This window comes from Morus notabilis, unplaced genomic scaffold, assembly GCF_000414095.1.
Source record: "Morus notabilis unplaced genomic scaffold, ASM41409v2 Scaffold1708, whole genome shotgun sequence".
Classification (NCBI taxonomy): domain Eukaryota; kingdom Viridiplantae; phylum Streptophyta; class Magnoliopsida; order Rosales; family Moraceae; genus Morus; species Morus notabilis.
Window position 1 is genome coordinate 226,925 of NW_010361270.1, and position 22,081 is coordinate 249,005.

A 22,081-nucleotide genomic window follows, 5' to 3' on the forward strand; every position below is an offset into this window, starting at 1 on the left:
AAAAACGTAACATGACAATTATTGAACGTAACATCGACATTGCAAAGAAGTAACATAATCTTTAGATGACTAAATTTTTTTGGTGTTACTTTTCTCTAACATTGATGTTACGTTAATAATTAACATATTACATTTTCGTAACTAGTGTTACGTTGGAGAGACCTCCCACCGAGGGACGAAGAAAAGTCTATATTATATATATATATATAATGAATACAAGTCAACGTCTTTTTAGTGAGACAAAAAGTTCATGTCTTCCATGTTTACAACTAGTACGACTAGAAATCATTCCAATTTATTCTATGGGCTAGACTTTTTTTTTTCCTTCGTCTGAATTTGCCCACTTCCTATTCAATGGAGAGCTACATTTGCCTTTTTAGTGAGACAAAAAGTCTTGTGCGACAACTCATTTGAAAAGTCTATTAATGGCAGTGGAGGCTATTTTCATGGTTTTTCTTACTGCCATCAAAAGTTTTCTTGATCTGTTTGTTGTGACTCCGAGGTAGTAGTTTTATAATAGAAGTTTTCTAGACATGTTTATGACTATCATTTTTAAACGAGCGTTCTTATTTATCTCGACGGGGCCGTTAAAGCCTTACTATTAAAGTAAGGTGGGTCAGACTTAGGTGGTACATTAGACCTAAGCTAACGGGACCTGTTATTTTTGTAATTGATGAGGTTTTATCTTCATCGAGATGAAAATTATTTTTGTTTTTAAATAGGGAGACCTACAAAGACAACACCTTCTGGCCAATTGATTGATTAGTTTTCAGATAAATCATATGAGCCAAATTCATAAATAGTGACTCTTGAAAGAAGGTGACAATGAAAGTACACTAAATATAGAGTCCATAAAATGTCTTGCTGTGAGAAGACCTACAATAGCCAGAGAAGATAAGGTGAAATGCAACTTAGCACAACATGATAGAGAGCTAACAGAAAAGCTATTAGTGAAGACAATGAAAACTCAAATGTCCAACACAAAACTCAACTTACGGTGACTTATAACAGGTCATACAATAAATATCTTTTTGACTTACTTGAAAGACTTTGACTCTTTCACTTTAATAATTTTCTCCAAGTAATTTCCCACCAAAAACATCAACCAATCAATCAGATAATACTATACGCGAGCGACACGTTTGGTTCACAAGACAGGACAACATTGCTTAGGATAGTCTTAGGGGATTGGGTTCTATAGGAAATGATAGTTAGTTTTTGTTTAATCCCATACCATGTGTGGTGTTATGTTATAGGATGGTCTTTCAAAAAAAAATTAAAAATTTGATTAGACTATAGTTTTACAAATTTGAGGGGTAAAAATATAGTTGTGAAAAATAATTTGTCCCATAATAATTGTATTTCAATCAGTCAATTTTTGAAAAATTATAGATGTAAGTGGATGTTGGGAGCATTTTGAATGGTTTTTTATAGGACATGTTTTGAATAATTTTGAAAAATCAGCAGCACTTTAAAAAAAGTTCCATATTTATAGGATATTTATGAAAATATTTCATATTAAAAAAAATCCAAATTATTTGGAGTTTGAATGAGAACAGTATGAAAAAAAAAAGAAAAAAAAAAGAAAATACCTGGAATACGATAATATCATAAATTTTGAATTTTCCACCCCCAATTCTGAAAAATAGAACAGCGCATAAACGACAAAATGACAATAAATTGTTAAACGATTTACTGCACAAATACAAAAGAAAATCAACAATATAACGTGCAAAAAATTCAAAAGACAGCCCATAGAAATGTAAAGATTTAACCAATAACATTCAACGTATGACAAAAAAAAAAACAACTTGATAAAATATCTCAAAGCTCTGTGAAATGACAAGAATCAGATAAACAATTGAGAAATCGCAAATGATAATCCTCTAAAAAAAATAGCAGAAGCCTTGAAAATGGGAGACAACAAAAAATTACAAAAATATAAAATGAAAAATGCTGGTAGTTTCCAAAAACAAAAAGCAAACAAGTTATTTCTTGAAATATTCTTTTTTTATACGCTCAATAAAAAAAATTAATTCTTTTATTTTGTGAAAAAAAAATTACAACCTGAATTTGGATATGGGGTTACACATCTGAGCACTATGCTAGCAAAGTAGGAATTATATGAACATTAGAGATAAAGAATTTATAGATTTGAAAAAAAAAAAAAATTGAGCCCATCATCTTGGAAGCTTGTTCTCGTATTTTAAAAGGCTTCAAGCAATTAAACGCTCGGATTATGTTGCCTTATGCCCGACATATTAATTTAGAACTTGTACAAATAGTTTTCAGAGTATATAAATAAAGGTAAATATATATAGTTTTTTTTGTCTTTCAGATCTGGTGACAAAGGCTGCTTAATTATTTGGCTGCGAGTCTTCAATCTGATGATATATATAAACAACTATTTTAGTACGAAATTGGCTCTTCCAATTGATTCCAATTTTTGGTAATTCACTATACATAATTTTCCTCTGCATAAATAGAGGTATGTTATACGTTAAACAAAACCATAATTTGATACTTCCATTAAACAAGAATGTAAAATACAAACTCCACAACACTAGGATATTATTGAATCCTCAATAACGATTACAATTTTCCAAATATACTAGCTACTACAAGAAACCAAAGGATTACCTACACATTGCAAATCTTTCTTGAATTGAATTACCTAAGCAAAAATAATTTTACCTTCACATATATGTAGTTGAATTGAATTACCTAAGCATTTTTTTTTTTTTTTGGTGCCTAAAAATATCACCAAAAAATTTCATGGACGGAACAAATTAGTTCCACGTTTGTTAATGCTGATGTGGATAAATTATTCCAAGAGAATTCATGGTATAAATTTCCTCTGTACAATTAGATGTATGTTACAACTTAAACAAAAGCATACTTGACAATTCCATTGAACAAGTACATAATATACAAGCTCCAAAACATTTGGATATGACCGAATCCCCATTTATGATTACAATTTTCAAAATATACTAGCTAGTGCAGAAAACAAAAGAAAATAAATTATTCATATAGCTAGTAAAGATATATATGAAAGAAGATAGTCGTGCCATCAGATCCATATATGCCTCGGTATGCCAATTTGAATAACAACACTTTCAGCATCTTCCTGAACAACTTCAAAACCCAGAAATGCAAAAAAATAAAAATAAAATAAAAAATTAGTTAGCTGATAAAGTTTGGTTCATAAAAGCAAACAAGAATTTATAACGGCAAACGTTCAATACAAACTTACTTTATTTCTCATGGCCCGACTGTGTTTTTCTTTACTTGCTAGTTTGATCTTCTCCTCCGTCTTAAGCGAGCACTGGTTTTGCGACGTCGTCCCCCTCCAAATCTTTTGTGAAACCAATAATTGAAGCTTCTGCTGAAAAGGACCATGTATCCGACTGATATTCCGATCACCATTCCGCTTCCATATCCCATCATCACCACCTTCCAATCAATCATTCCATTGTTGTGATCTCCGTCATCATCACCACCTTGATCGTGTTGTGCACCATCATTGCTGCATGATTTAGACAGAGGAAATCCACATAATCCCACGTTTTCGCTGCATGAATCATTGCTGAACGTATTGAATTGCCTTCCGCGAGGTATTGGTCCCTCTAATTTGTTGTCGGAAAGATTTAATCTCGCAAGTTGATACAAACCTGTAGCTAGTTGCATTGGGATGTTTCCAAAAAGCTCGTTTGATGAGAGGTCTAACCATTCAAGGTTGCTCAAGTTTCCCAAGGATGGTGGAATATGACCGGATAGCTTGTTGTGAGAAAAATTAAGGCCTTTGAGTGAATTAAGCTTCCCGATCACTGTTGGAATCTCTCCTGTGAAGCTATTACTTGAGAAATCAATGGTTATGAACAGTTTTTGTATTTTCACGAGCTCACGGTCGAATCCTTTAATTGTCACTGTCACAGAATAATAGGACTGACCAAGATCTTGTTCTCCCATGTATTCTAAGCGTTCTGAATGAGCATCAATCATGGCAGCGAAGTTCTCAAAATATTTTGCTGGCAAAGTACCAGTGAAATCATTGTTAGAGATGTCCACGATTCTCAACTTTTGAAAGGGAAATCTCACCTTGGGATTACTTAGAGGACCAGAAAGTCTGTTAGATCTCAATATAAGAACTTGAAGCTCTGGAAGAGATTCCAACCAATGGGGAAAGGACCCGTTCAGCTTGTTGTTCCCAACATCCAAAATTTCCAGCAATTCACAATTGACTAAAGATTGAGGCAACGGCCCTTCCAATTGATTTCCATTGAGGTTGAGATTCCTCAAGATGTTTCCTTTTGCAAATGTTGGAAGAATCATTCCACAAAACTTATTCATTCGCAAATCTAAAACAAAGATTCTGCTAAAGTTTCCAATGCATGGTGGGATGTTCCCACTCAAGCTGTTGTTTGACAAATCAAGGACTTCAATCCAAGTAAGGTTGCAAAAGAAAGAAGGTATCTCTCCAACCAATCGATTGTTTGAGATTGAAAATAGATAAGTTAAAGGTGGTGGAATTGGAAGATGACCTTGAAGCCTGTTGGAGCTAAGGTCAATATACAATAGACTTTTCCATGGAATTTTCCCAATATGAGTTAAGAGGTTGTGAGAAATATCCAGTTGAAATAATGAATCCTTCCCAACGTTCCACAACCATTGGGGAACACTCCCGTCAATTCTATTGTTGGAAAGGTCCAAGTATCTTAAATTTTTCAAGCTTCTTAAAGAGTATGGGAACCCAGTGATATTGCATGAAGACAATTGCAAATACCGAAGGGTATTGGGCAAAACGTACGTGATGGAGTTGATAGAATCCACTGACAGGCTATTAAAAGAAAGTGAAAGGCTTTTTAGTTTCTTTAGTCTTGAGAACTGTTCTAAGTGAATGACACCAGTGAATTGATTCTCATCTAGAATTAAAGTTTGTAAAGACGGAAGGGAATATAGCCAAGAAGGTAGTGTGCCATTAAGTAAGTTTCCAGATAAGTTTACGGATTTCAAATTCAAAGGAAGAGTGCCCACTAACTTATCACTTTCTGAAGAGTCACAAAGAAATATTTTCTTTGTAGAATTACTACAAATAGGAGGGAGCTGGCCTTCAAAATTATTGTATGAAAGATCTAAAGAATTCAGCTTCTCCAAATTGAGAGAATCCCATGGGATTTGACCACCAAAACTGTTAGAAGAGAGATCTAAGGAAATGATTTGAGTTATGTTACCAAGGAACGCAGGAAACGATACACTGAAATTGCAATTGCGGGCATCCAAATGATTCAAATATTTTAAACTCTTAGTAAGATATGGTAAATCTATTAGGAGTCTAGTGGAAGAAAGGCTCAGATTTCTAAGTGGGCTCGTCCAATTATATCTAGGAAATGAACCAGTGAGATTATAATTGTACGATAATGTGAGCACTTCAAGGTTTGGCAGAAGAAAAATATTTGCTGGGAATTCTCCTTTCATTTCGGTATCACTAAGATCAAGAGATATCAATGTCTCCGATAAATTCATAAAGGAATTACGAGAGACAAAAGACATATTGACACCACTCAACGACAACTCTCTCAAACTTGTTAAGTTTGCAACAATTCGTTTCAGACTAAAAGTCCCTAGAATCAAATCATTATTTGGACCAAGTTTAAGTGTAATCAAACGAGACAAGTAAGAGAATTCTAGAGGGACTTGGCCACTGAAATAAGAGTAAGAAAGGTCGATGTGAGTCAAACTAACAAACCTTCCAAATTGGGGTGAGATTTCAGAACCATAGAGAGAATTCTGGGAGAGAATAAGAGTTTGAAGATGAGTGAGAAGGAACAAACTGTTGTTGGAGTGGATAATGCCTCGAAGCCCGCTGCATCCAAGTTCAAGCCTAATGACATGACCTGTGACTTCATCACATGTGACTCCACTCCATGTGCAGCAATCCCTGCTCATATTCCAAGACATTGTACTATTAGGATTACCAATTCCAAACTGCTCAGCACAAACAGAAAAACGAAGACTGTTATTGATTTTGGAAAAGGAGTTCTTGAACTGGAGCAAAGCGGTGCTTTCATGGGGATGACGCAGTGGGGAAGGACGAGAAGGCAGAGCAGGTAAAGAGGTTGATGGAGAAGGAAGGAAGAAGAGAAGGAGACTCAACAACTGAAAGAATACCATGATTTCCTGAGAAATATTTATCAAGTGTGTCATACAGTTGTGTGCATTGAGATGCTATGTGACAATGCCTATTTATAGGCAGCTAGTAAGGACAAGTACTCATTAGCCAACTAGTGTTGTATGGAGACCTTTCAATACAAATTTTCAAAAAGATGCTAGCGGTCACAATTGTAATGACTGAGAAAATTTCAGACTTTAAATAATACAATTTATTTATTTAAGCCAAGGATTTTCCTAGAAATTATTATGTGACTGAAGGATTTATGGAATCAATATATGTATTCCTAAATTCTGTAGCAGATTTCATGTTAAGTTCATGTTTTCGATCAAGTAAATTCGATCGATAAATTCTTGCCGTACTTTAAGGCAGAATAATTTTTAGTACAAGTATAGTTTGAGAATCTTAATTTCAAGAATCTCCAAACACAGCATGATGTTAGCAGCGTAAAAAAAAAACGCACTGACATTTTTAAAAAACTTCAGCCCAACAACATCCTCTATTTTTTTCCCATCTTCGTCATCTTTGTTTTGCCATTAATTTTTTGGTAGTTCCACTTCTACTTGTTGAATTTTTCATCTTTCTCATTGTCGTTAACATTATTGCTTCCCGAACGCACAAATACCATAAAAATCAGTGTTAGAATTGAGAATGTCTTTTAAGAGGGCATTTGATATTGAGTACTATATTAGTCCTAAGAATTATGAAAGATTCTTATATACAATTAAACCGGATAATATAAATTTCTTGAAAATTATATCATCGCCTCCTATGAAAACTATATGCTACAACACATTAGTGATTACCGAACCTTATGATAAAGAAGAGAAGAACCAACCTAGATACAAAACTATATGCTACAACACAACACATATCTATATCTGCTCTGAAAGTCTGAAAAGTAATTGATCAAATTGGTTGACGATTTATTTCTTATCTTTAATGGTTTAAATTTAAATATAATATACTTTCATCAAAATATATATATATATATATATATATATATATTTCTATTTTAGGTCTCTTAATTCTTCCTCAACCAGGCAGGGAACCAGAATACCCAATAAGTAGTATTAGCAGCGTAGCCAAAATGCATTCTTCGCCATTAATATCTTTTCCCCTAACGTATGCCATCATATATATGTACTAAATTTTCAAAGATAACTTGATTATTTCCTAACTCATCAGGCAAGTAATGTGGAGAAATTTGTAATAACAAATCAAAAAATTTCCGTCAAAAAAATTTGAAAATTTGGTCATTAAAAATCAACAAATTCGAGCCACCAATTCTTCTTTTTGACGAGTAGTATATATAGTTTTTTTTTTTTTTGGTTCCTCTGGAAGGATTTTCCTTCTAACGTAATATGTAGCTATAAAAACGTAACATGATAATTATTGAACGTAAAATCGACATTTGAGAGAAGTAATATAATCTTTAGATGACTAAATTTTTTTAGTGTTACTTTCTCTAACGTTGATGTTACGATTAATAGTTAACATATTACATTTTTGTAATTAATATTACGTTGGAGGGAACTCCCACCAAAGGACAAAGAAAAGTCCATATATATAATGAATACAAGTCAAAGTCTTTCCAGTGAGAACAAAAGTTTGTGTCTACTGTGTTTACAACTAGTACTACTAGAAATCAGTGCAACTTATTCTATGGGTAGACTTTTTTTTTTCTTTGTCTGAATTTGCCCACTTCCAATGCAATGGAGAGCTACATTTGCTCTAATTTCTAACTGTCAGTAATCAAGTGGTCCATGGTTTACTTGACCGAATCCGGATTGACATAATCAAGAAAAGATAAATTAAAACAGATTAGTGGATGTTATTTATGTTCCGTATAGAAATTTCACAGCTAATTAATTTCATTTTGTAATTAGAACTTCTAAAAGAAGACATCAAACGACCAAATTGAAGTATAAAATTTAAAAAGATGTCCACTTTTTCCAAATGTAAATTAAATCCATTGGAATATATTAACTTCGTTGGACCACCTACTCTATACGTGACAAAATTCAAAGCAAAATACGGCAAGAGATCGCTCTCTATGGTGGAATTTCGTAAGAAACTTCTTTCAAGAGTGACGACTGACGAATTTGCCCATATAATTTAACTGAAAAAGCAATCAATGAATCATCAGAAAAATTGTCTTTGTAGGTTCCCTGTTTGTTCGACCAACAATCTGTCCAATATTATCATCTCAATTGTACTCTGTCTAGGAAGATTTGGTCACATGACTGGAGCGGCACTTGTATATTTTTTCTTTAAAACATGTATATTTCTTTTTTAAAATGTGTATATTTTCTCTTAAAACATGTATATATTATATATTTTACCATAAAAGAAAATGTACATGTTTTAAGAGAAAATATACACGTTTTAAAAATGAAATATACATATTTAAAAAATATATATACAAGTACCGCTTTAATCCAATAATAAACTAGAGACTTGGCCTATATATATGTATATATATATATATATTGCAGTTTGCATTGTCATTTGTCTTAGCTTGTCAATTTAACTTTGCGTTTTGTTATTTGTTTAGTGTGTCATACAATTTTAGTGGTCATTTTGTTGTTGTCTTGTGAGTTGGTTATAAATACCCTTATTAGCTATTGTAATGAGGATTGAATATGGAGATATTGCAGTTATAGTTATTTTCTATTCTATTTTGGTGTTTTTTCCCCTTTAGCCATGATTTCTAGTTTTTTGCTGTGTCGTACTTTTAAGTTTCTCGTTCTGAAATATTGTGTTGATCCGTAACATATTTTCTTATTCGGGTCAATTTAAAATAGTTTTACATCCCATAATTCATGACTTATCATTTGGGTTGAACATTTTTAATACGAATTTAGAGGTATTATCAATAGTATGAAAGACACTAGGAAAATAATGTATTGACCATAATTTCATCGCCAGATTATTTGGCAGAAAATTTAGAGACAAACTTATTCTTTACATAAGATATTATCATTTTTTACAACAAATTTAGAGGTCTTATCATTTTTTACTAACATAAGATATTCTCTGGATTGAGACAATTTGAATTATTTCACAACTTCATCTAATTTTCTTTAATTAAAAACTGTACATTTGATTCAATAATCTATTGTTCAAATAAAAGAAGGTTCAGAACTCTTGCATTAACATATTAATCATATGTTTAGATTTTTCCTCTGCCTTAACAGAATTGATCAAAATACATGTTCGTAATAATAATAGATAAAACCTCTGTTTTCTAAGCATAACGATTGATGCCACAATAAGTACTGAAATAATTAATTAGAACTAACACGGGAAAAATTGAGGATTGAATTGTTGTTAATGTCCGAACAAATTTTTATCTATAGCTTTATGAATGGATTAATAGGATGTTTTCTCTTAGCATCATTATAAGCACAAAATGTTAGTCATTTCTCTAGCTCCAAAAGACCTTGACAAGTCCCTCCTTAATGATTGATGAACATTTTTACAGTGCGGTTGATGTATAACATCTTCAACCGATTTTGGTTCTCAACAAAACTACATCGTTAACCGAGTTTTTTATACGAAAAAATTATATTATTTTCAAAGTGAATATCGCCATGTGGTTTTCAAAACCGACAACAACCAAGTTGATTAGGAGTATAGAAAATGACCACGGATGTTACAAACTTTGAAGCAACATCTTTAGTGACTTGTCTACTGGTGTGCCGTGTAGAAGAAAGCAACAAGAAGTATTCTCAAGAGAAACAGAAAATATAGAAATTTCTAAAATAATTATACGGATAAATATGTATTGGTAAAACAATTGTATAAACCTCTAATTGCTCTTTTCAGGAATCACGTGGTGAGAAAAAAAGAAAAAATGTTGGAAGTCTTTTCAGTGAAAGTAATATCATTTTCTAGAGCTAATTGTAAGTCTAGTTCACTTTATTTTCTCTGGTCACTCTCAAATATTGTAGTGTCAACGGTCTTCTTACGGCAAGACTTTTTATGGTGGTTGTATAATAAAGTGCACTTTCCTTGGAACCTTCTTAAGGCGCTATTATTAATTTGGTCCATGTGATTTTCGACAAAAAGTAATCCGTCCATTGGTTAGAAGGCATTGTCTTTGTAGGTCCTTCTTAAGTCACTATTGATTAATTTTGTCCATATGATTTTGATGAAAAGTAATTAGTTAATCGGTTAGAAGATGTGTTGTCTTTGTAGGTCTCCCGTTTAAAGAATGATGGGCACGAGAATATTACCGCAAGCGTATTAAGAGGACATGTTATGGCTGATTAATAGTGTATGGAAAACAATGAAACTGGCCTCTCAATGGCTTCCACCGCTATCAAAAAAACCTTTTCAAAAGAGTTGTTCCTTTTCAATTTATTGGTAATTTGAGTATTCACTTCTAAAATTTGTCATACAAAACTTTCATTAATGCACAGAGGAAAATGGGCGTCCTGTTCCTAGTCAAGCAATTTATCTAAAAAATAATAAGTGGAATTGCTAGGAGACAAAGCATATATTCAACACATTCTTTTTAGCGCTTTAGAAAAAACACATAGAACCTTAAGAAATGGCAATTAGCTTTAGATAACTTGAAAAATAACAAACAAAACAGAGGATCCCAACTGCAAATGACCATTAAAAATGAGAGAACGACATGAACTTTAAAAAATGATGACTAAAAGAAAAGCCACATGAAAATTCAAATCACATCCAACTTAATGCGAGGACATGAAACTAATGAAACTGTTATAACTATAGAAACTCGTAACTTAACAGAAACAACCAAACCACGTAACCAGAAATATTAATAACTGGAAATCGACTTAAAATATTAAGAACGACAAATTATTTGATTAATAGTAAAACTAGTAAAAAGCTACGCTCAATTTTATAAAGAGAGAGGGAACATTATTTGAAAAGAACAAGAAAAAGGAAAATTTTAAAGCCCAATAAAAGGGAAGATCAAAATGATATTCAATAAGTCAAGAATGATGGCCTCAATGCTTCTCTTATCAATCATACAAAATGTTATAGATTTTGTAATCGTAACATATACTTTTAGTCAGACCATGTATCTATCAAACCCATAATATAAGTATGTACACAAACACATTCAATGCACAGTCACATTCATTGCACTTTAGGAGGCTTTTATATGAAGATTTATTCAGAGGATCGGATATACCACATCATCATGTTTACGTGTTACAACGGTGCAATAAAAACTTAACATTTCGATGCTTTTTTATATCATCTTTATAGAATTAAGTTTTTGTTTCCTTGTGTGTTTTACATTTATTTAGTGGGTCTACATTTAAACAATTGTAGGTAAAGTATTTACGAAACAGTATGACTAAAATAATAATAAAAACTACTGATAGTTTTTTTTAGGTAATTGACATATATGGTCCCAAACTCTTTAAAATGTGACAGTTTGGTCCCAAATTTTTTTTTTTTTTTTTTTTTTACAAAACGAGCCCTACACTATTTAAAAGGGTGCAATGTCGTCCTTTTCGTTAAATGCCGTCTAAAAATAGGGACTAAATCATAACATATTAAAGTCGATTGGGACTAAAAAATCACCTCCTAAAGAAGTAAGGCACCATAATGTTAGGTTATTATGCCGTTACTTTTTAGACGATATCTGACGAAAAAGACTACATTACACCATTTTAAATAGTTTAGAGTTTGTTTCTGTCACTTTTTAAAAAATTTGGGGAACATTCGTGTAATTTACCTTTTTATTTTGTTTACTAAAAGTTCTCTTACTTATAATGTATAGTCATATAAGTTATTTATAATGTCCAAACAGAACCACACCATACATAGAAACATTATTGGTAGGAAAAGGACGAGGCGAGGAAGCTAAAACACGTGCTCTCACGAACATTGCACTCCACGTACACACACAAACACACACACATGCACACACACACACACACACACACACACACACACACACACACACACACACACACACACACACACACACACACACACACACACACACACACACACACACACACACACACACACACACACACACACACACACATATATATATATATATATATATCTAATGTTGGGATTAAGAGCTAGTGAAACTTGTATAATGATCAGATCTCGCCATCACAAAAACTCCGGAGCAATTTGTAAGGACCATCTTTGCGGACTCCTCTCCGCTTAGTTTCCAATCAAATATGTCCAAGTTCTCTTTCATCCTTTCCTTGTTGAAGCTCTTCACAAGCAAACTCACTCCTTGCTCGTACACCCATCTCAGACAAACCTAATTCATATATCAATTATCAACCATTAGTTTAGTTGTTAGATAAGTAATTAATTAAATTCACTACATATTATATATATTATTCTAATAATCTGAACTAGCCAAGTTAGTTTACAAAAATATGCTTCAAATTCAAATGAGTTTGTTTCTAATAATGTAAGCCCTCCTTTGCTTAGCTCGTTTGAGTGGAGAACTTGATTTAAAAATTGAATTTATGTGAAAAAATACAGTAACAGAAAAAGTTAAATTTTACATGTTGTGAGAGAAAACACTACAATAAAAATTTGATTTGTCATTCGAACTAACGAAATGAATAGCGTCTGTGTGTGTCTATTGATATAGTACGATGTCAATATCTTTTAGTAGATTAAAACATCCTCTAAATATTTAACATAGAATTTCCTAATAATTAATTGCTTAGACTGTTTTCTAATACCTGAGCAACGGTTTTTCCTTTCTTCTGATTCGCAATTTCTTGAAGCACCTCGCTGTCCATTACCCAGTTTTTACCCCATAGGGTTCCTTTTGCTCCCAAAGGAGAATAAACTGTGGCAATTATACCCTTTTCTTTGAACAGTTCTCTCAGCTTCTTTTGTTGCCAAAGTGGGTTCATCTCCATCTTCCAAATCACAAACCACAAATTAATCACAATTTACTTGTCGCAAATAAATCGTAACAAATTATAAGTACGTACAATATTAGGAAATTCAGATGAAAATTAAAAGGAATATATATAAATTAATTACTTGATTAGCGGCGGTTGGAATTTTGGCCAATGTGTGGCAATTCATATTCCCCTGGTTTCACACTCACTGGCCAATGTACTAAATATAGATCAACATATTCCAACTCTATTTTCCTGAAAGATTCACCAAATGAATATTATTTGATAATGATGTCGTTAGTTTACAAATTCTCTCAAAAAGCTTAAGTTATTCTGCAATGAGATCGAGCTAGCTGACAATAATTTTACATTCTAATGCATTCCATTAATAATAAGATGGGTCTAATATGTGAATATTTAATTAAAAGACTGATATCTACACATCATTAAGGTGAGACGTATGGCCTCATTGCAGGCATATTCCCTCAGTCAACGACGTAATTTTCTCAAAAGGGATCAGTTTCGGAGTTGTGATTATCAACGCTTTAGATCTGCCACCTTCTCAGGCCATTCATTGACATGATCAACAAATGACATTAAAGCAATGGGTTTGATCGGGACGAACAGAGATAGCCAAAAAGAGAGAGAGAGAGAGATGTGAGGATGAAGCGAGATAACAAAAGGGAGCGAGCCATATCGGGAAGGAGAGAGATGGAAGAAAAAAGAGAGAGATCTAAAAAAATTCTTGGTGTTGATTTCTTCTTATTAGAATCCCATAATGATTGGAGATATTAGCATAATTCACTTAATAAGGTGAGAGCAATCATCTCTTAATAAGCTGATTTTGTTAGGTTGAGTTATGCCCAGTATCTTTTGATTTCTGTAAAATGGTATCAGGGCAGACTCAGTTTTACAATATTGAGTCATATAATATCGACTTCTTCGCAGCGGTTTAGCATGGTCCACGCCGTGCGTGAGGGGCGTATTAGAATCTCATATTAGTTGGAAATATTGACATGATCTACTTAATAAAGTAAGGACAATCCTTCCGTAACAAGTCAATTTTATGAAGTCGAGTTAAGTCCAACATCTTTTGATTTCTGTCAAACTGCTTTTATTTTTCTTCATTACTTTTTTCGTTCTCGGTAATTTATTTAGGTTTAGTTTAGATTTTCTATAACAGGAAGAAAATGGATTATGTAACATACTCGAGTGTTTGCTGCAGGGCAGGGAGAACGCGGTGACGGTGGGGATCACTGGACCAAAGCTTGGAAGTGATGAAGAGCTCGTCGCGAGACTTGATAATGCCAAGTGTCTTTATCCAATTTTGATAGCTTCAAGGATTGCCTCTTTCAAATCTTGTTGACTGCTGGCCCCATGTTAGTATTGATAGGGCGTGCATGTTTAGTTTTAAACCAAAATTTAAATTTTTATGAGAAAAAAATATTATAATAAAAATGTTTTAAATGTAAATTTTAATATTAAAGATTAGAAAAAAAAAATAAAAAAATACTGTAGCGATGAGAACCTCCTAAACTTTCTTAAAGTTTATGAAGGTCTTCGCCCAAACAGCGAAAAAAATCCAAAAAATTATAAAAGAGTCTCTTAGAAACAAAAGCACTAGGAAAATCTGCTTTTAAACGTATCCTATATTTTTTAATTTTTCAGTACGATGAAATTTACTATGCTTATTCATTTTTATTCCAAACACTTAATTATCATGAGATTTATAATCAACTGCCTTAATTTAGACATAAAAGGACAATATTTGAGAAGAAACTTTATTACCTTAATTACACTTCACGACACAATGGAAAATCAACGGGCTCATTTGATAACGTTTTCAAGATCATGATTATATATTTTCAGTGCAAAAGAAAAAGTGAGATTGTTTTAAGAATCAGATATATCGATTCTGAAATTGCGTTTTGTTGGTTTTTTAAAAGTTTATTTTGAGTATAATAAAAAAGTGAAATCGTGTTTGGTTATAATTATTAATTAATATATTATAACATTATTGATAAGTATTAGAAAATGAAAACAAAAAATGAAAAACAACTTTCAACCGTTTTCTAATTCTTTCATAAAAACCATTCTTATTGTTTATTGTTTTCATTTTCGTTTTATAACATTTGCTAAACAAAACGGTTTGCAGACCATTTTTCTTTTCATATCTCAAAAATAAAAAAATTTTCAAAAACAATCGAAACCAATTCCAAACACACCTAATAATTCTCCTTTTCGCCACCATTTTCACATACCATTTTTTTTTTTCTTCGTTTTATAACATTTGCTAAACAAAACGGTTTGCAGACCATTTTTCTTTTCATATCTCAAAAATAAAAAAATTTTCAAAAACAATCGAAACCAATTCCAAACACACCTAATAATTCTCCTTTTCGCCACCATTTTCACATACCATTTTTTTTTTTCCCTTCAATGTCCGTTGGCTCTTACATGATAAGTATGTGAATTGTGCAAGTGACTAGGCATGATAAGTATGTGAATTGTGCAAGGGCCCTCGTCACTGAAGAAAGTACTGAAATAAAAATCACTAATTGATTAAATTAATTATTTTTTAAATAAAATTTTAACGACCTTTTGTCAAGTTGTTCATAATTAATATCTAAATTGTCTTTGTATAAAGATTTATAAAAGGGATAAAATTATTTGGGTACCATGTGTTATAGTGAAACATACTTTTAGTATCCTGTCTTTTTGATAATATTAAAGTCTCGACCTTTTTAAAAATATCTTTTTAGTATCTTAAAGCTAATTTTTGAGATGTAAAATGATCTTAGTACCATTTTATTTAATTAATCAAAACTAATACATCTAGAAAAAAAAAATATGAACTTTTTTATTTTGTTGTTTTCTTTTAAATATTTTAATGGTTTAAAAAATTTTCTGACTTTTTTGAAAAAAGATATTGATTTTTATTTAATTGATAAGAAGAGTAGTTTGGACATTACATGTCCCAAAAATTAACTTCAGGCTACCAATTAGATATTTTTAAAATCATCAAGGTACCATTTTAATATTATCGAAAACAAGGATACCAAAAGCATATTTCACTATAATATAAGGTACTAAAATGATTTTATCCCTTTATAAAACTAAAAGATTAAATAGTATTAGGAGTTTGATTACTATTAGACTTATATGCCTATAAATAGGCCTTTCTATGTTCATTATTTTCAGACAGGCCTGATTAATGATATTATTCTCTCTCTATTGTTATCTTCTTCTCTCTAATTACTCATTCTAGATTCTTTTCTATCCTCTTATTCTATCTCCTCTTCCTTTGTTTCTCCCTCATGCTCTTCCTTTCTATCGGTCCGACATCACTCTCTATTTGAAATTTGTCGCCGACATGTAGAATCAACTAGATGACATAATTCAGCAAGCATCACTCGTCTTTAACACTGCACGTCGAAATCCCTTCGTCTGGCAAGTTGCTCTCTTCCAAAAGCTTCAAATTCTTCTCCCGAATAACGATAAACGGTTAAACTCTCTTTAACACTGCAAACGTCTTCTCTCAAAGAATGATAATGGGAACTTCTCAAAATATTATGAGTGAAAAGTGAAAACCCAAGAAGCCCACTAAATGAATGACCTAGAGCTCTATTTATGGAGCAGTAAGAATAATCTCCTACTTAGAGTCGGATAGTTGATTTAACATATAACTTGAATTTTCTTCAATTAAAATTGTAATTATCCACTTTTTAAATTGCTGCTCCATGTGATAAACCCACAAAATACTTCAGTAAATTCTCCACAGTAGAAAATCACATAACTTGGTCTTTGTAGCACCTAATTAAGGCCGAATGTACTTGAACTTGAATTTTGAAATCTGCAACTTCAATCCCACAAAGCCAACCTTATTCAATTGCCTCTAAAACTCAAATATATCCTTTTTATCAATTGCTCACGTTTTTCCACCTTTGAAAAACACCTATAGATAAGCTTATAAATAAAGCTTAATATATAATATCAAACCTTTAAAGATCAAAACCCGGATTATATACGCCTTTGACCTTTTCAAAAACCAGTTGAATTTCTAATGAGCCACGTTTCCGTCTTCACTTCAACTTCAACCAGTTTCTTAGTTTTTGAATTTTTAATTATGCCAATAAAATTGCCAACAAATAAAATCCTAACAATCTCACTTTGACATTTTTTAGCAAAACAATTGAGCAACAAAAATTGAAAAATTCAAAAACTAACCATTCCCCCTTTTGACAAAACAATAGCCAAAGAGAAAATATCCCAGAAATTTCTAGGAACTGGAGGTAGCTTTAACTGTATATGAACCATGCTCCCCTGACTTCTTGGCCGTATGAAATTTAACGAAAAAAAACTGTACCAAGACTCATACTCATCCAATAAGCCTACAAACACGGTTCTTTTCTCAAAATCTCTCCAAACTTACACTAATGAAAGATCCACTTTTGACAATTTACCAGATATAATTAAAGTCTAACTATACAAATTACCGAAAGCAGTAAATAGATAAGCACTGAGACTTGGTATCGCAGTTCGATAAGTACCTACATCTGTGAGGTCACGTCCAGACATTAAATCTTCCACTAATTTTCAACGATTACAAACATCAATCGGATTTTTACAAATAAAAACTCCCTCTATGCCAATAAAATTACCAACAAATAAAATCTTAACAACAACCATATGAATTATGAGTTAATTTGCCCCACTAATGCTCATAAACCATGCACTATTAATGCTGATTACAAACTGTTGAAATTCTGAATTTAATCATTTCCTCATTATCAATGGACATTATTTTATCATTCACCATGTTTTTCCAACAATATATATACATATATACACACACATATAATAAGCAAACGAACACCATACATCCCAATGGTTTGGTATATAATATTACTTCTCGTTTGTCATAGACGAATAGTGAACTGTGAACCTTATAAACTCATTCCTCGATTTGTGATTGGAAGGAACTATATTATCATAACCTTGATACACTGTCATCAGTTAATGGAGAAAATATCATTTTGGTATCATATGTTGTATCGAAATATGCTGTGATGGAGTTAGAAATTTTTGTCTATGGAGGCTAATAACTAAAAGAAAATTTGGTCAAAATAAATTTCTATTAATATACTACAATTGTCCCGACAGGTTTTCATACCTTGAAAATATTGTACATTAATTTCATTATCAAGATCATTGAAGATTGAGTTTGTAGTTTTTATGTGTATTGAGCTTTTGGAGAAATTATATCTCTAATGAAGAATATATGATTAATTTTAGTGGGGGCTAATTATATATCAATATAATATAATTCACACTTTTGTATATAAGTATTTTAAAAATAAAAAATTTGAGTGGATGGCTCCGTCCATGGAAATACGTAATTCGTGTTCGTGTTCGTGTCCGAGTTGGTACAATTATGGTACGACAAAATTATAGTGAATACGAACACGATACGATTAATAAATGTGTGAAGAACTCAAACACAAACACGAAATGCAATGTAAACAGGTTTATTAAATGGGCTTTGATGGGTTGACACAAAAAAAACTCATTTATGATCCATTAGTAGGGCCGGCAATTTCGGACACGACACGATGAAATGACACGAAAACGACACGAGATAAATGGGTTTAGACCGCATGATTATTAATTGGGTCGTTAACGGGCTGGCACGAATAACACGAAAATAAATGGATTGGATTCGTGCCAGCCCGTTTAACACGCTTAACCTGTTTAGTTATACGAGCCATAATCGGGCCGACACGACACGACACGAACCGACCCGTTTATTAATCCATATATATATATATATTTATATTTTTTTTAAGATAAAACCCTAGCTTCTCTAATTCTCTTTCTCTCATTCTCTCTCATTCTCTCATTCTCTCACAGCCCGTTTTATTTATATTCTCTCATTTGCATGAAGGGTGTTTGATAAAAGGGGTTAACTTAATTTAACACTCTAACTTTTAAATAAGTTATGGTATGTTGATAAAATTACAAAATGCGAATGGACTTGTAGATGGATGATTTGTAGATAGACTTGTAGATGGTTGATTACAAAATGTCAATGGATGATTTGTAATGGATAAACCTAAACTTTAAATATGTTTTATGCTTTATGCACTTAAATTTGCCAATGGATTTGTAGATGGTTGATTATGTTTATGCACTTAAATTTTCAAATATTTAGTTTTGTTTTCAAACTTATTTAAATGTACTTGGTTATGTTTTCAAACTTCTTTAGATGTTTAGTAATTGGTATGTTTTGAAACATATGTCATAAGTGATGTTTTAGATATTTTAATGTGTGTTGGCTATTATGCATGATTTTAACTATAAGTGATATTAAGTAGTCAATTAATATAGTTTTGAATACAATATACAATTCACTATTTTTGCTAGTTAGGTCATAAACGGGTCATAAATGTATTTTTTTCGTGTCGGCCCGTCACAGCACGTTTAATAATCGTGTTCGCGTGTCGTGTCGTGTTAACCGTGTTATTAGCGTGTTGTGTTCGTGTTTGGGTTTCTGATACGTTTATTAATCGTGTCATGTTCGTGCTCACTATAATCGTGTCGGCCCAAATGTGACGACCCTCCTATGAGGCCGCCACTGTAACTTAAACTTTAACTTGTACTTACTGGGGTTTCTTAAAATATGCGGAACATTTTTTTTTTTTTTATTTAAGAAGGAATACTTTCATAATTTGTAACAATAATTTCAAATAAGTGAATCACTAAATTTCTTAAAGCTTTTCTTAATTTTAGTTAAGATAAAACCTTTTAGGAATATCCTTCAAATGGAATAGCATTTGAACTCTTGTTTTAAATACTCATTAAAAGCTTTTCTAAAACTAGTCATTTCAATCGGCCATCTCATTTGACTTTAAAACGGATTTCGTGAGAAATCTTAAATTCAAGTACATCTTAAAGTCCTTCTAAAATTACTCATTTAAATCGTCATGTTTAAAATTCATTTATTTGTTGCATGTACTGTAACATTCTAAAACTTAAATACTCAAAACTAGGGTTGTTAGTTACAACCTTCGTTTTCTTAACATACATATGTACGTATACTTTTTAAACATACATACTTGAAACTTTTGAATCATATAGACATATACATGATTTTTCTTAAACTTACTGCGGAAAATAACTGCGTGAGCGGTATCCATTCCCATCTCCACCATTCGTCCACCGCTCGCCATTGCCCTTCAAGAATTGCTGATAGGTTTCTTACCTACAGCATGAACATATCTGATTGAGCTTTCGCTCAGCAAGTAGGAACTATATCTCACAAAATAACTGTAAGTACACATGAATAAATATGCATGAGCTGATTATGCTTAATTATGATGTCTTATCATAATTTTATTATCTTACCTTATCTTTCTTACTGATGGGCCCGAGTGCTCGCGTACCACTTGCGCGCAATCATCGGAACGTGAGGGTTTGCAAGGTCCCCCACGACACCGTGATTATAACTTGAATGCCTCCCTTGAGTCGGAGGAAATTATTGTTATTTTCTTTTTCTCCCTTGTGGAGCCGAAAGGATCATTATCACTTTGATACCCCTTGAACTTTACTATTTTGCCTTTTAAATATTGAATTGTTCCTACTTAATCCTTTCTGTTGTAGTTTTTGCTAAAATCAAATGGAAAAAAATGGGATTAAGTGTAGCCTAGTGATTTTAATATGTTTATTTTTATCAAAAATTCAAACAGAATGACTACATAACTGCATTACTCTCTTTTTTTCTATTTTTTAACAGAAATTACAATAGAAAGGTTAAGTGTGAACGATTCAAAGTTTAAAAGGTAAAGTGAAAGTTTTTAAAATTCATAAGGGTAAACTGAAAATGACGCTAAAGTTTAGGGGCACTAGTAATATAATGGGATATGTCTGGGACGACGTCGTTTGCTCATGCCGAAAACTATTCTTTAAAAAGAGGGAAATTTGCACCTTTAGTCTCTTAACTTTTTAGTATGTGACACTTTGGTCTCTCTTCTTTTAATTTTGGCCAAACAAACCCTGAACTCTCAAAACGTTGACAATTTAAGTCCTTTCTGTCTATTTTTGCTAAACTTCTGACGGAATTCTACACGTGACCATCACATGATGATGAAAAGACAAGAATGCCCCTAAACCTCACACTAAAAAGAAAAAATAATAAATAATAAATAATAAATAAAACTTTATAAAGCCATGGATCCATGGCAAAGACTAGTGAGAATTAGTGAACCACCATTACCCAATTCCTCCCTTCCTTCTCTGGTGAAACCCACCATTCCGTGCGACCAACCACGCAAAGCCATCACAACCTACCTTTGCTGCGAAAGCCCAGATCTCTGTTGCAATTCCGCGAAGCCCTTTCCTCACCCATGCAAGCCAGATCTCAGCAAAGTTAGAACGTCGGCAGCTAGATCTCATTGTGTCTTCCCTCTCTTCAGCGAAATGAAGACAGATTGTCGTGAACCCAGTTCTTCGCGAACCCATAAGGCAGACCATCACCTAGATTTCACCGCCTCTCCCTCTCCCGCCACAGTGCAAATTCACACACACACACACACACACACACACTCACTCTCTCTCTCTCTCTCTCTCTCTCCTCTCTCTCTCTCTCTCTCTCTCTCTCTCTCTCTCTCTCTCTCTCTCTCTCTCTCAGGTCTGCAACTCAAAGGAAAAACTAAGTGGACATTTAGTTCATGGATTCAGAATCATTCTCAATTTACGTGTATTTTTTTGAGAGAAAACACTCTAACGAGCCACATCATGACACGAATCCTCATACCAAACACAGCCTAGGGCTTCATTTGTTGTGAGGATTCAAATAAAGGTTATTCTAATCATGATTCTTGAACTAAAATCATGATTCATGATTATAGGTTCAAATCATGATTTAAAAACTATGATTAAAAATCAGGAGTTTGAATCACCTTGAATCAAGAGGGATTGGTTTTAGAATCATGAGTGCTTCTGGTTTAAAATATCACATCAGATTCTGAAT

At 32.5% G+C, this 22,081-nt stretch overlaps 1 protein-coding gene and 1 pseudogene across 1 annotated transcript; both read right to left on the bottom strand.

Moving 5' to 3' along the window:
• Positions 1 to 3,294: 3,294 nt before the first annotated feature.
• LOC112091766 (receptor-like protein Cf-9 homolog) lies at positions 3,295 to 6,174 on the bottom strand. Its single transcript, XM_024166182.1, has one exon. The coding sequence runs from the start codon at positions 6,172 to 6,174 to the stop codon at positions 3,295 to 3,297; it is 2,880 nt and encodes a 959-aa protein (XP_024021950.1).
• A 6,077-nt stretch (positions 6,175 to 12,251) lies between these two features.
• On the bottom strand, positions 12,252 to 21,582 carry LOC21392847 (annotated as a pseudogene).
• Between the last annotated feature and the right edge of the window lie 499 nt (positions 21,583 to 22,081).